The 14,425-nt window shown below is 41.2% G+C and overlaps 1 protein-coding gene across 1 annotated transcript; it reads left to right on the top strand.

Annotated features, from left to right (window-relative positions):
* The first annotated feature begins 11,357 nt into the window (after window positions 1–11,357).
* On the top strand, window positions 11,358–13,286 carry LOC135509997 (visual system homeobox 1-like). The gene is made up of 5 exons (XM_064930807.1): window positions 11,358–11,745; window positions 12,099–12,177; window positions 12,311–12,434; window positions 12,535–12,715; window positions 13,005–13,286. Exons 1-5 carry the CDS (start codon window positions 11,358–11,360, stop codon window positions 13,265–13,267), a joined length of 1,035 nt encoding a protein of 344 aa, XP_064786879.1. The 3' UTR covers window positions 13,268–13,286.
* The last annotated feature ends 1,139 nt before the right edge of the window (window positions 13,287–14,425 follow it).

The raw sequence follows: 14,425 nt of genomic DNA, 5'->3' as shown, positions 1-14,425 counted from the left end.
AGTTGAGGATCGGTAGGATGGTCAGTTTTACGAGGGAATGTTTAGCAGCATGAGTGAAGGATGCTTTGTTGTGAAATAGGAAGCCGATTCTAGATTTAATTTTGGATTAGAGATGCTTAATGTGAGTCTGGAAGGAGAGTTTACAGTCTAACCAGACACCTAGGTATTTGTAGTTGTCCACATATTCTAAGTCAGAACCGTCTAGAGTAGTGATGCTGGACGGGCGGGCAGGTGCAGGCAGCGATTGGTTGAATAGCATGCATTTAGTTTTACTTGCATTTAAAAGCGGTTGGAGGCCACGGAAGGAGAGTTGTATGGCATTGAAGCTCATCTGGAGGTTAGTTAACACAGTGTCCAAAGAAGGGCCAGAGGTATACAGAATGGTGTCCTCTGTGTAGAGATGGATCAGAGAATCACCAGCAGCAAGAGCAACATCACTTGCATTTAAAAGCAGTTGGAGGCCACGGAAGGAGAGTTGTATGGAATTGAAGCTCATCTGGAGGTTAGTTAACACAGTGTCCAAAGAAGGGCCAGAGGTATACAGAATGTGTCCTCTGCGTAGAGGTGGATCAGAGAATCACCAGCAGCAAGAGCAACATCATTGATGTATACAGAGAAGAGAGTCGGCCCAAGAATTGAACCCTGTTGCACCCCCATAGAGACTGCCAGAGGTCCGGAAAACAGGCCCTCCAATTTGACACACTGCACTCTATTAGAGAAGTAGTTGGTGAACCAGGTGAGGCAATCATTTGAGAAACCAAGGCTGTTGAGTCTGCCGATAAGAATGTGGTGATTGACAGAGTCGAAAACCTTGGCCAGGTCGATGAATACGGCTGCACAGTAATGTCTCTTTTCGATAGCGGTTATGATATCGTTTCGGTAATCTGTTTGTTAACTTGGCTTTCGAAGATCTTAGAAAGGCAGGGTAGGATGGATATAGGTCTATAGCAGTTTGGGTCTAGAGTGTCTCCCCCTTTGAAGAGGGGGATTACCGTGGCAGCTTTCCAATCTTTGTGTCACGCCCTGGCCATAGAGAGGCTTTTTATTCTCTATTTTGGTTAGGCCAGGGTGTGACTAGGGTGGGCATTCTATGTTCTTTTTTGTATTTCTTTGTTTTTGGCCAGGTATGGTTCTCAATCAGGGACAGCTGTCTGTCGTTGTCTCTGATTGAGAACCATACTTAGGTAGCCTTTTCCCAGCTGTGTTTTGTGGGTAATTATTTTTCTGTGTGTGTTTGTGTGCAATTTGGTTGCGTCACGGTCTTTGCTGTTTACCTGTTTGTTTTTTGGTTGTTTCGATTTCACTTTCATTAAAAGATGTGGAACTACATGCACGTTGCGCCTTGGTCGATTTATGACAGGGAGTTTGAGGATAGCGAGCGTGACACTTTGGGAATCTCAGACGATACGACAGAGAGGTTGAACAGGCTAGTAATAGGGGTTGCAACAATTTCAGCAGATCATTTTAGAAGGAGAGGGTCCAGATTGTCTAGCACGGCTGATTTGTAGGGGTCCATATTTTGCAGCTCTTTCAGAACATCAGTTATATAGATTTGGGTGAAGGAGAAATGGGGGAGTTGCTGTGGGAGGTGCAGGGCTGTTGATTGGGTAAGGGGTAGCCAGGTGGAAAGCATGGCCAGCCGTAGAAAAATGTTTATTGAAATTCTCAATTATAGTGGATTTATCGGTGGTGACAGTGTTTTCTAGCCTCAGTGCAGTGGGCAGCTGGGAGGAGGTGCTCTTATTCTCCATGAACTTTACAGTGTCCCAGAACGTTTTTGAATTTGTGCAACAGGATGGAAAATTCTGCTTGAAAAAGCTAGCCTTAGCTTTCCTAACTGCCTGTGTATATTGGTTCCTAACTACCCTGAAAAGTTGCATATCACGGGGGCTATTCGATACTAATGCAGAACGCCACAGGATGTTTTTGTGCTGGTCAAGGGGAGTCAGGTCTGGAAAGAACCAAGGGCTATATTTGTTCCTGGTTCTACATTTTTTGAATGGGGCATGCTTATTGAAGATGGTGAGGAAGGTACTTAGAAAGAATAACCAGGCATCCTCTACTGATGGGATGAGGTCAATATCCTTTCAGGATACTGGGGCCAGGTTGATTAGAAAGGCCTGCTCGCTGAAGTGTTTTAGGGAGCGTTTGACAGTGATGGGGGGTGGTCGTTTGACCGCAGACCCTTTACGGATGCTGGTAATGAGGCAGTGATCGCTGAGATCTTGGTTGAAAACTGCAGAGGTATATTTGGAGGGCAAGTTGGTTCGGATGATATCTATGAGGGTGCCCGTGTTTACGGATTTGGGTTTGTACCTGGTGGGTTTGTTGATCATTTGTGTGAGATTGAGGGCATCTAGCTTAGATTGTAGGATGGCAAGGGTGTTAAGAATGTCTCAGTTTAAGTCACCTAGCAGCACGAGCTCTGAAGATAGATGGGGGGGCAATCAATTCACATATGGTGTCCAGGGCACAGCTGGGGGCAGAGGGTGGTCTATAACAAGCGGCAATGGTGAGAGACATGTTTCTGGAAAGGTGGATTTTTAAAAGTAGAAGCTCGAATTGTTTGGGTACAGACCTAGATAGTAAGACAGAACTCTGAAGGCTATCTCTGCTGTAGATTGCAACACCGCCCCCTTTGGCCGTTCTTACTTGTCGGAAGATGTTATAGTTAGGGGTGGAAATTCCAGGGTTTTTGGTGGTCTTCCTAAGCCAGGATTCAGACATGGCTAGGACATCCGGGTTGGCAGATTGTGCTAAAGCAGTGAATAAAACAAACTTAGGGAGGAGGCTTCTAATGTTAACATGCATGAAACCAAGGCTTTTACGATTACAGAAGTCGATATAATAGTACCAGACATAACCGAGATACCCTTAGACTGTTAAGATGTGAAACAATGAGATAAACCAGCAGAAGTCTGGATCAGGATAAAAGCTCTGAAGGGCTAAGAATCTAAAAACCTTAATCTGGACATATTATTCATCCCCCCAAATCAATTAATCCTCTTCTTGATATAATTATAATCCATGTTGGAAATAAATTAAATATGACATAGTTTGCTCAAGTGAGCAGCGGCTTATACGAGTTCACCCCATGCCAAACGCACGCACACACACACACACACACACACACTTTAGTAGATATTGGATGAGCACTAAACCTTAACACTGTTAAGCACAATTTTTATTATCATACAATCAAAACCGATGTTGACACTTTGTATACCCTTTGTAAATCTGCACTAGCTTAGCAATCATTGTAGATTAATCATTGTTTCATTATGATTTTACAGAAGATTATACTGTACTTGAATGGAAATGAATAAAAAATGGATTAAACAATTCATTTTGCACTCGATTAATGTGCACAGTAAGGGGATGGGAAGTGTGGGTGCGTGTGTGTGTGTGTGTGTGTGTGTGTGTGTGTGTGTGTGTGTGTGTGTGTGTGTGTGTGTGTGTGTGTGCGCGCTTGCATACATGCATGCATATGTGTGTTATGTGCAACCCAGTGTGCTTTAAGTGAGGTTGGTACAACTATAGCATCTGCTTCACCTTAAGATCCTGCTCTTATCATGTCCAGATTCTTAGTGGCCAAGTTTCCTGGAGATAAAGATTGCTGGAAGTGTAGTCTCGGGGACTACAAGATTGGCACACCTGTATTTGGGGAGTAGCTCTGTCAGGTTGGATGGGGAGTGTTGCAGCACAGCTATTATCAGGTATCTCCAGAGTTGTTCGATCAAGGACATTCAGAGACTTGTCCCAAAGCCACTCCTGCATTGTCTTGGCTGTGTGCTTAGGGTCGTTGTCCAATTGGAAGGTGAACCTTCGCCCCAAGTCTGAGGTCCTGAGCACTCTGGAGCAGGTTTTCATCAAGGATCTCTCTGTACTTTGCTCCGTTCATCTTTGCCTTGATCCTGACTAGTCTCCCAGTCCCTGCCACTGAAAAACATCCCCAAAGCATGATGCTGCCACTACCATGCCTCACCATAGGGATGGTGCCAGGTTTCCTCCAGACGTGATGCTTGGCATTCAGACCAAAGAGTTCAATCTTGGTTTCATCAGACCAGAAAATGTTGTTTCTCATTGTCTGAGAGTCTTTAGGTGCCTCTGGCATTCTCCAAGCAGACTGGCATGTGCCTTTTACCGAGGGGTGGCTTCTGTTTGGCCACTGTACCATAAAGGCTTGATTGGTGGAGTGCTGCAGAGATGGCTGTCCTTCTGGAAGGTTTGTCCATCTCCACAGAGGAACCCTGGAGCTCTGTCAGAGTGAACATTGGGTTCTTGGTCACCTCCCTGACCAAGGCCCTTCTCCCCTGATTGCTCAGTTTGGCCCAAGCGGCCAGGTCTAGTGGTTGCAAACTTCTTCCATTTAAGAATGATGGAGACCACTGTGTTCTTGGGGACCTTCAATGCTGCAGAAATGCTTTGGTACCCTTCCCCAGATCTGTGCCTCAACACAATCCCGTCTCGGAGCTCTACGGACAATTCCTTCAACCTCATGTCTTGGTTTTTGCTCTGACGTGCACTGTCAACTATGGGACCTTATAGAGAGGTGTGTGCCTTTCTCATAGCAAAGGTTCTGAATAATGAATACTCCCTCCCCCCATGTTGACTCCCATGTTTCCCACAGTTGTGTCATGTTGGCTGGATGTCCTTTGGGTGGTGGACCATTCTTGATACACACTGGAAACTGTTGAGTGTGAACAACCCAGCATTATTGTAGTTCTTGACACAAACTGGTGTGCCTGGCACCTACTACCATACCCCGTTCAAAGGCACTTACATTTTGTTCCTTGCCCATTCACCCTCTGAATGGCACACATACACAATCCATGTCTCAATTGTCTCAAGGCTTAAAAAGACTGTCATAAGAGACTGTCCTGATGCAGAGACAACAAGATCAGGAAGAGAACAGCAGTGGCATAAGATACTGTTTTTATGCAGAGACAACAAGATTGATAAGAGAACAGCAGTGGCATGAGAGACTGTTCTTATGCAGAGACAATGAGATCAGGAAGAGAACAGCATTGGCATAAGAGACTGTCCTGATGCAGACACAACGAGATCAGGAAGGGAACAGCAGTGGCATAAGAGACTGTTCGTATGCAGAGACAACGAGATCAGGAAGAGAACAGCAGTGGCATAAGAGACTGTCCTGATGCAGATACAACGAGATCAGGAAGGGAACAGCAGTGGCATAATAGATTGTCCTGGTGCAGAGACAACAAGATCAGGAAGGGATCAGCAGTGTCATAAGATAATGTCCTGTTGTAAAGACTATAAGATCAGGAAGAGAACAGCAGTGGCATAAAACACTGTCCTGTTGCAAGACAACGAAATCAGGAAGAGAACAGCAGGCATACAATACTGTCCTGCTGCAGAGACAACAAGATCAGGAAAGGAATAGCAGTGGCATAAGATACTGTCCTGATGCAGAGACAATGAGATCAAGAAGGGAACGGCAGGAGGTCCCTCACATTGGCTGATGAGGGAATAAGTAGCTCTCTCCATTAATATGTTACGACAGTGGTGTCTCACGTTCTTGGTGATTACGAATCCTGAAGAACGTTAATAGAGAGTCTAAAACATCTGGACTCAGTCCAGTCCATCTGCTTGCACAACACATGTTCGTCAAGTGTGCACCGTGCAGTCACACCCCATCTATCTATGCCCCACCCCAGAGAGGATTTGTCCATCTGCCCAGTATGCCTTGTGTAGAGTACCATGGGTCGGTAAGGAAGAAGACTGTTTGTGATCAAGAGTTTAACTCTGAGGAATCTCCGCTCCTATCTGATGACCTCATGTGAGAACATCCGCATACCATTTTCAAACTATGATGCTGACCTGAACCGTATTGTGCTGGCTTGGATATTTTCTTTTTACATTGTCCTTTCCAGCACAGTACGAGCAACTAGTGCTCAAATGTGTAACCAGATGCAGGGCACAGCACTGCTCAGTGTAGTAATAGTTACTCTGAACAATTGTTTTTTTTTCTTCCAATCTGGCCTTTTTTGGTGAAATGACATCATTTGTGTTATGGAAGGTCTCAGTTTTCAGATGGGCATCATTCATTTTATAGTATTACCTAGAATAGAGAAATTGAAGGATTTCCTTTTAAAATGTGCAGCCATCTTTAAACTTCACCTTGGCCTACCAATGAAAAATGGGTCTCAAGAACATTATACATTGATCTTACTGTTACATATCACACATAATATGATTTTTACATACTATCATATATTATATTATACGTATGATTTTACGCTGTAGGCGTTGCCCAACTTTATTAAAGTGGCAATTTGCAGTTTAATAAACAATAACAAAGTGGACACTGTCACTTTTTTGGTAAAACGCTGAGGGATAAGGGCTAGATAAATGTAGCAATTCTCATATTCATGACCAGAGCTATGGGTGCAATGACTGGCCATGCAGGATATAAAAATGATAGTTTGACCATGTTTTGAGGCTATATATTGTTTGTTTATGTTTACATTGCTTACAAACATTGGAGTCAAACAAGCTTATATTTTGGGTTCTGATGATTTACAACAGCTGAATTAAGAGCTTGAGACAATCAATGGGTAAAAATCATTAAGCCACGAATAAAATAAATCACATCAACCATAAAATCACTTGAGATTTAAAGTTTTTTTTTTCTTCCCATGTTTAGTGAGCATTTGGTTGGGGCATGGATGGGGCATTAACATGACACCTGTCAACACTTCAGAGTGCTCTCACAGAGTTTCTCAACTAAATGCATACGAAACCATCTTTGGTGCTCGGATTCCCTAGTGGCTGGATCCTATTCAGATGTAGGGCACGTGGCCCATCTATTAGTCAAACAACCACCATGTTCCAGGGTTAGACAGAGAAAATTAGAGCAAAAAGAGATTTTTTGATGTGCTCTTTAAGAGATTAATAATCTTGGAGGTGGAGAATCGCCCTGAAATATTCTCTGGAAAATAATGAGCAGAGAAACATTTACTATGATTATTATTAATTTAAAAAAATATTTAACCTTTATTTTAATCCCAGATAATCCCATTTGATTACACCATGAAACCTAGCCTTGTAATCTGGCCCTTAAAGTAATGTTTTTTCCTCCCTCCACTCAATTCACTGCAAGCACTCGTTTAAGAATAAAAGGGGTGTTTTTTCTGCCTATTTTAAGGGAATTATTTCCATCAAATTAGAGAGGATGTTGTGTTTATCTCATTTCCCTCAATTTACCCACACATTAACTCATTAAATATCCTGCTATATGGGTTTAGAAACGGGTGAAACAAATTGAATACCACGCCTGGTAGCCTACTAATGCTGGCGCTGGTGTATGAGTCTGGGTAAACGGGCCTGTATAGAGTCCTAGTTATTGTCAATGCTGTAAGCCTAATAATTGTTACTGCATGCCCTCTCGTCTAATGCATTGACTCGTTGAGGAGATTAATGATGGTAATGGTGATGATTTATTCAATTTATATTTTATTTTAAGGGATGAGGGATAATTCATGTTACTTACCTCTTATAATTGACATTGAAAACACTTATCTGATGTTAACTGTGGATTATCCTGAATAATCTTTTACTATTTTATATCATTTTAAATTCGGATAGTTCAATGTAGGGATGGTCCACTTATTATGTCCAATAACTGAGCCTATCATGTTAGAATCCCACGATTTCCCATAAACTATTAGCTATTTACGACCATATCGCTCTAAACCCGTGTGAAAAACACACCACATGCTCTTTGATGGATATGTGTCCTAAAAGCATATTTCACATGGCTTTGTATTCAAGTGATAGATTAAACTAATTTAATGCATTTGGTTAAGAAGATTTCTCTAATTTATTTTTAAATCAGAGACCGACTCCATACCACCTCCTTAAATGAAAAGTCACAGGGCAGAGGGGGATGATCTAACTTTATTAAACGAGCACCATTTGCCAGAGTAACCTGTTGTCGTTATTCCCTTAACATGCACTTTTCTCTCTATGAGTATTCTGACCTTGAATTCAAGCAGGGCCAGTGCCAGCAATGTATGCGTTTGGGGTGGAGATAAAATAAATGGAGGTGTGTCTACAGATATGAAATATTCTAACCTTGACTTAATCCCCTAATATGTCCACCACCTTTACATAACAGGAAACTATGAATAAGGTCGAGCGAACCGGCCGGTTCCAAATGGAAAAAGCATCTACTGTATTTTCTCCTATAGAAATAACAGCATTCTCCATGCGATGTTATTTATAAATTGATAAGAGCTATTGATAAGAGTTAGGTAACTGAGTAATCCGTTTGGATAAGGGGATTGTAAATATAGGTTATTGTTTTATATATATTTTACCTGATGATGGCTGGAGATGAATGTGAACGAGTCATATGGCAGGAGAACGACCCTAAGTAATAACCACATATATTTAACTGCCAATTTAGTGTTCATTCCTTTCCCTACATTCATTGCATTCCATTAAGACTATATACTTGGACTTAGCTACCTTTATTTATTTACTTTGTAAATGCTGTCACATCCATGTGGTTGCTCAAACCGTTACATTGAATGTGACTAGCACGAGCCATCACACAGTTCCACGATCAGTATGGGCAATTAGGGTATATTTGTATTATATCATACTATTATATACTATTCTCCATATTATAATTATATTGTAGTCTACACTACTTCCAACCTTACCATTGATGACCAGAATGTGACAACATTCAGAATGAATCAAACCACTTTTTTTCCGATTGTGAGTAAAGGCTCTATTAGGATAGGATTCACGATTGTTCCCTAAACATAAATAATGACTAAAATCTTTATTTATTTATTTTTATTTAACTAGGCCAGTCAGGTAAGAACAAATTATTATTTACAATGGACGGCCTACCCCGGCCAAACCCTGAACGACGCTGGGCCAATTGTCCGCCGCCCTACGGAACTCCCAATCACAGCCGAATGTGATGCATCATGGATTCGAACCAGTGATTACAGTGACACTTCTTGCTCTGAGATGCAGATGCCTTTGACCGCTCCGCCATACGTGAGTGTTCTTTTTTAAATCTACCCATGGGTTCTGAAACAGAGAAGAATATGAACATGTTTTCATGGCTATCTTTGTATATTCTGAGTGCATTCTATATAGTCTACATTCAAGTATTGTGCGGATCAATTTCAAATGAAAGGTACACCATTTTAAAAGGGTTGCTTGAGAGAAATTAATAGTAAAACGAATTGAACAAAAACTCCCTGATCAAATTGGTAGGCGACCCAGTGGGTGTTTTCTGTGGTTTGATTGCATGTATTCAGTGTATACAAAGGAACCACACTAAACCTCATTGTTCGCCTCCATAAGGTAAATCTGAATACAAACTACTGAGAAGTGTGTAGGAATGGCGTTTGTATGGCGTCAATTTCCTTCTTCGTTATTGCCCCTAGGAGTAGAGCAGATGCATATGTAGAGAATCCCGCACATGCGCAGAAGCGTCGGGATCTTAAGAGGTCATGAATAAAGGTCCATGAAAAGTGGCATCCGCTGCCACTCCGTTTTTTTTTTACAAAGTACCTGCAGGCAGCCACATACCCCCTCCGCTCAATCCCTTGGGATTACCATCATTTGGTTTTAATGTCCAGATTTACTTTTACACAAGGAGCTCCATTTTCTCCCGAGACCTCGTTATTAACTTGATCTAGCCTACAAAATAAAGCTGATTCTGCGTCTACGTCAAACCAATTACGGGTTTATCCTAATATCTGTACAGACAGGAAATTTGGTGAAGGGCCGGATTACGAACTCTAATTACACCGGGAGATTTTCTCCACGTTAGTTTGCTGTGGTCTTGTGAAAGTGCATTTAGAGGGACATGTGTCATCCACGTCATCATGATGAATATGAAATACTATTAAAGATTGGCGCCTCGTTTGCTGCTGGCAATAGGACAACCACACACACACATTTCTGACAATGTATGGGCTAGGTCAATAAAGACCCTGAGAGCAAAATGTTTTAGGCTATACTGCAAGGGACAAATACAGTTGCGGACCAATAGACACCCTTGTACTTTTCGTAAATAATTCCCTACTTCTAAAATAAATTTAAATAAAGAAAAACGTTGGTCTTCAGACCTTGTGTTGAATTTTCAACCCTGTAATTCAAAGGCCAATTACCCAAATGACAAATATGCTTTGTTAATCCAGATAACATGTTGTCAGGGAGATTTTGACCTTTCTTGAATATGAAATGAATGCCTTTCCTTTTTATTCATCAGGAGTGTCTAATAGACTAGAGTGGAAAGAGTCGAAATCAGTTGTAAATATTGAATCAGATGTGGTAAACTGTCGTTTGTAAAAGTAATTTGAATGCAAGATGTGATGTGCATGCATATGATGGACTTTCTTTGTTCATATTTTTCAGTTAGCCATGGGCCTAGCCTAAAAAAAACTTTGTAGTGCAAAGAACATTAGAAAACAATATTTATATCTTGGGAAACATAAAAAGTATCGTGATTATGCATTGACAACTGACATCGCCAGGCCACGTTTCAAGGCTATTTAAATGGCTATTTAAATGTTCTCTATTCTGCAGGTTGCATCATTAGTTTGCTATAGCCTATTATATAATATTATTTGCCAAAATGAATTTAACATGCAATTTATTAAATCCAAGAGCGATTATAATAAACCAACGATTTAAACTTATTTTCAAATGTTAATCTTTTTGCGTTTTAAACCTATTTCCAGTTTGGCTATAGGCTGTCACGCTAAATAGGCTAGTCCCAAATCAACAAGCTATTCTCTCATTTTCACTACATGGGCAAACAAAGATTTTCGTTGGGATATAATATGTTTTGTCATTTACAAATAATACAACAATGACATTGAAGCATCACTGAGCAATGGCCAGAGCCCAACAACATCAGATTGAGATACAATTAATAAACGTTTGATTGCTAAAAAACTCTTTCAGTTTTGGTTGATAATTGCAAAATGTCACATGGCATGTATTCCTTCAAAATATTATTTTGAAAGTTGTAAAGCATTCATTATTGTTTGGCCTGCAGCCCTGGCTATATAAGTGACATTTGCCATCAGAGAAAAACACTTAGGACCAATTCGGATAGAGGGGACAGAGGAGAAAATCCTTATCGGATTTGATGGGAAATTGGTGGCAATTAATCCTTTGGGATTGAAAAAGGGAAACGCCTCCTTTCGGTTTGACGGGTGCCTTTTGCTCTGATTGGTCACTAGAGGTTATCCCTGGATATGACACAGGGATAAATTGTCCTGCCGTTTGTCATCTCCCGCCTCATCACCCCGAGCTACAGGAGAAAGAGAAAGTAGCGCTTTACAATGACAACCATGACAGGAAGAGATGATGGCTCGGATGAAAAGCCCAAAGTCAAGATGCTGGCTCCATCATTTGGGATCGATAAGTCACGACTTCATGGATCTGGGTTTAGGTCTAAAGGCTTTGCCATCACGGACCTACTGGGTCTTGAAACGGATCTCCAGCCTCGCCCATCCGGACCTCATGGAGTAGGAGGTAACGGGGATATTCAGAGCACTGGGATGGGATTCCCTTTCGCTGGAGGATCCTTGCCGCTTGGTCTAGGGTTTCTGTGCAGTTTGGCGGCTCAGCAACCTGCGGGAGCCCCCTGCTTCCTACCGAGTCACATACCCCTCCTTCAGTCCAGGACCGAGAGTCATTTCATGCAGAACTTGGAGCAACAAAGAGACCCCTACTCTGGTACAGCTCACTTCAAATAGTTGACTTTAAAGTTAGTGCTTTAGGGAAGCGGTCCACTTTGCATTTATTCTCAGGGGGTCCTGAAACAGACACTTCTTCATCTAGCTCAATTTATTTCAAATTTGATTGCGTTCAAGGTTGATTTAGCGCGAGACTAATATGGGAGCTGTTATTTTGGATAACATTCCAACGTGTAACTTTTGATACATATAATTATATTCAATTAGTCTATATAGCATGTATAAGCTCTCAATGTATAAAAAATGTTCAGCACAATTTTCATTTAACGTTTATCCGTTTGATTTTGGATAGATTATTTTGTGTCTAATATATGTTTTCCTTTTTCTTTTCAGATGATGAATGTCTCTCTGGTGATCGAAACGATTCGAAAAACTCAGGGAACTCACAGAAGAGAAAGAAAAGGAGGCACAGGTTGGTACATAATGGTGACAGTTTTATTGCTCCAGAGCAAAAAAATAGAGACATTGAGTAGACTAGTACAATGAATGCCTTTGGGAAGCCTGCTTTATCAATGCTTCCAACTTGTTTTAAAAATAATTTACAGAACCGTGTTCACATCGCATCAACTGGAGGAGCTCGAAAAGGCATTCCATGAAGCACATTACCCAGACGTATATGCCAGGGAAATGTTAGCAATGAAGACAGAGTTGCCTGAGGACAGAATACAGGTAGGCCGATATAAACATGTAGGCCTACAATGGCCATATTGATGGTTTAATACCGGAAAGTTATCCAAAGATCTAACATTTTGTGCCTATTTTTTTCCAGGTATGGTTCCAGAATCGTCGGGCCAAGTGGAGAAAACGTGAGAAGTGCTGGGGACGCAGCAGTGTGATGGCAGAGTATGGGCTCTACGGTGCCATGGTCCGCCACTCCATCCCTCTGCCAGAATCAATCATCAACTCCGCCAAGAGCGGGATGATGGGCTCCTGTGCTCCCTGGCTTCTAGGTGAGCCAGCAGGTTGTTTGCTTTATTCATCATATAAGACTCAAATATGTATTTAATCCATTGAATACATAGCTGAGATGTGTTTTGTATCTGTACAATGTTTGATATAGGCCTAGATGTAGCCTACAACATAACATAGACATAATAACGTGGAAGTAGGCCTAAATGTGACATTTTCGTTTACCAATAGGGCTAACCTCTACTTATATGGATTTATTTTGCTATAGACTATGTGTACGCCGAGACTAATTGCTTGTTTTTTTTTCTTCATTTTTATCACTTTACGCAGGAATGCACAAGAAGTCCATGGAGATAGTAAAGAAATCCCCAGGTACGCCAGAGTCTTCCCACTCGGAAATTTTCTCGGAGGAAACTAAAGGGAAAGACAGCGACATGTCCTGGCCCAGCCGCGCTAGTGCTGTAGACGACAACGAGGACATGGCAATAGACCTATCCAGCACCTCCAAGCAGGACAGCAACAAGAGCACTTTCAAATCATTGTCGCCGCAGAGGGAACTCGTTCCCAACAGTGATTCAGACGATGAGAGCTAAATTGACGTCAATCCCCGTTGCAGACAGTGAGCTCGGACATTTGCGTGGAAATGACGCTCACCTCGAAGACAATTCCCACTGGGCACAGACGTCAAGGCAACGTCTATTCCACCTTGGTTCAACGTAATTTCACTGAATGACGTGGAAACAACGTTGATTCAACCAGCGTGCGCCTTGTGTGTTATTTTCCAAAGATGTGCAACGGTTCCATCAATTTAGGAGTGTACAGTGTACTTGTCTTATTTCTTAATACTTGTATTTGAACATATGTTTTATAACCTTGTTTGGTTTTAAATAAGATACTATTTAATGTTTTATTCCTTTCTATACTTTTGTTACATTTTTTGTGGTATTGAAATAACATTTCAAGAAAGAAGAGAAAGGACCACCAGAAATACACATACACAAACACATTTCTCTGAAAACAATTACTGAAAATTACCAACCTTACATCTTATTTCATATTTTTGAATGTTGATGGTTAGGGTGTAAGCCCCACCGCCTGCATTTTGTATAAAACATCAACTAAAATACACATATCATCGTTATCAATGGGCGAAATTAAGCACTTTAGTTGTGTTGATACTGAATGTCATGCTGCATTCAGAGGTCAACTCCACTGTAATGACAGCGAAAACAAGAACAGCAATATCATGAAAACAGTCAAATAAATACATTTTTTTTTAAATTCTGTCTTTCTTTGAGTTGTTCGTATACTTTCATTCACTTGATGTACCATTTAATTGGGTTAAAAAAAGACGCCGATGCAATAAGGTACTAACTATAGCGTACACTGATATAACTAACTTCTATGAAATAAATACTTTCCAAAAGGTAGACTTTGCGTATGCACTTAAAATGTTTTCTAGCACACATATTTGACACCTGCTATCGTTGCTATGTTGGTACACTTACCACTAACACACAGTTCCACATTGTTGCTTTTTTCCCATTTATTATTTATAGTAAAAAATAAATATTGAATGTTGGGAAATTCTGACAGAAGAGGACAACCAACAGAATCATTGTATCGATGAGGCTGTATAGTGGAGCGGGTCGATCACTTCAAGTTCCTCGGAGTCCACATCACTAAGGAATTAACATGGTCCACACAAACACACACACACAGACAGCGCATCTTTCCCCTCAGGAGATGAG

The sequence above is a fragment of the Oncorhynchus masou genome, chromosome 23 (assembly GCF_036934945.1).
Source record: "Oncorhynchus masou masou isolate Uvic2021 chromosome 23, UVic_Omas_1.1, whole genome shotgun sequence".
NCBI classification, from domain to species: Eukaryota; Metazoa; Chordata; class Actinopteri; order Salmoniformes; family Salmonidae; genus Oncorhynchus; species Oncorhynchus masou.
The sequence above is the reverse complement of the archived record's forward strand: the minus strand, read 5'-3'. Positions and strand labels throughout refer to the sequence as shown.

What these genes read in the sequence shown, in the direction of transcription:
- LOC135509997 (XM_064930807.1), top strand. Translation starts at nt 11,358, where the DNA reads ATGACAGGAAGAGATGATGGCTCGGATGAAAAGCCCAAAGTCAAGATG. An exon ending in ACAAAGAGACCCCTACTCTG is followed by an intron (nt 11,746 to 12,098) that starts GTACAGCTCACT and finishes TTTTCTTTTCAG; the next exon opens with ATGATGAATGTCTCTCTGGT. An exon ending in TGCCTGAGGACAGAATACAG is followed by an intron (nt 12,435 to 12,534) that starts GTAGGCCGATAT and finishes ATTTTTTTCCAG; the next exon opens with GTATGGTTCCAGAATCGTCG.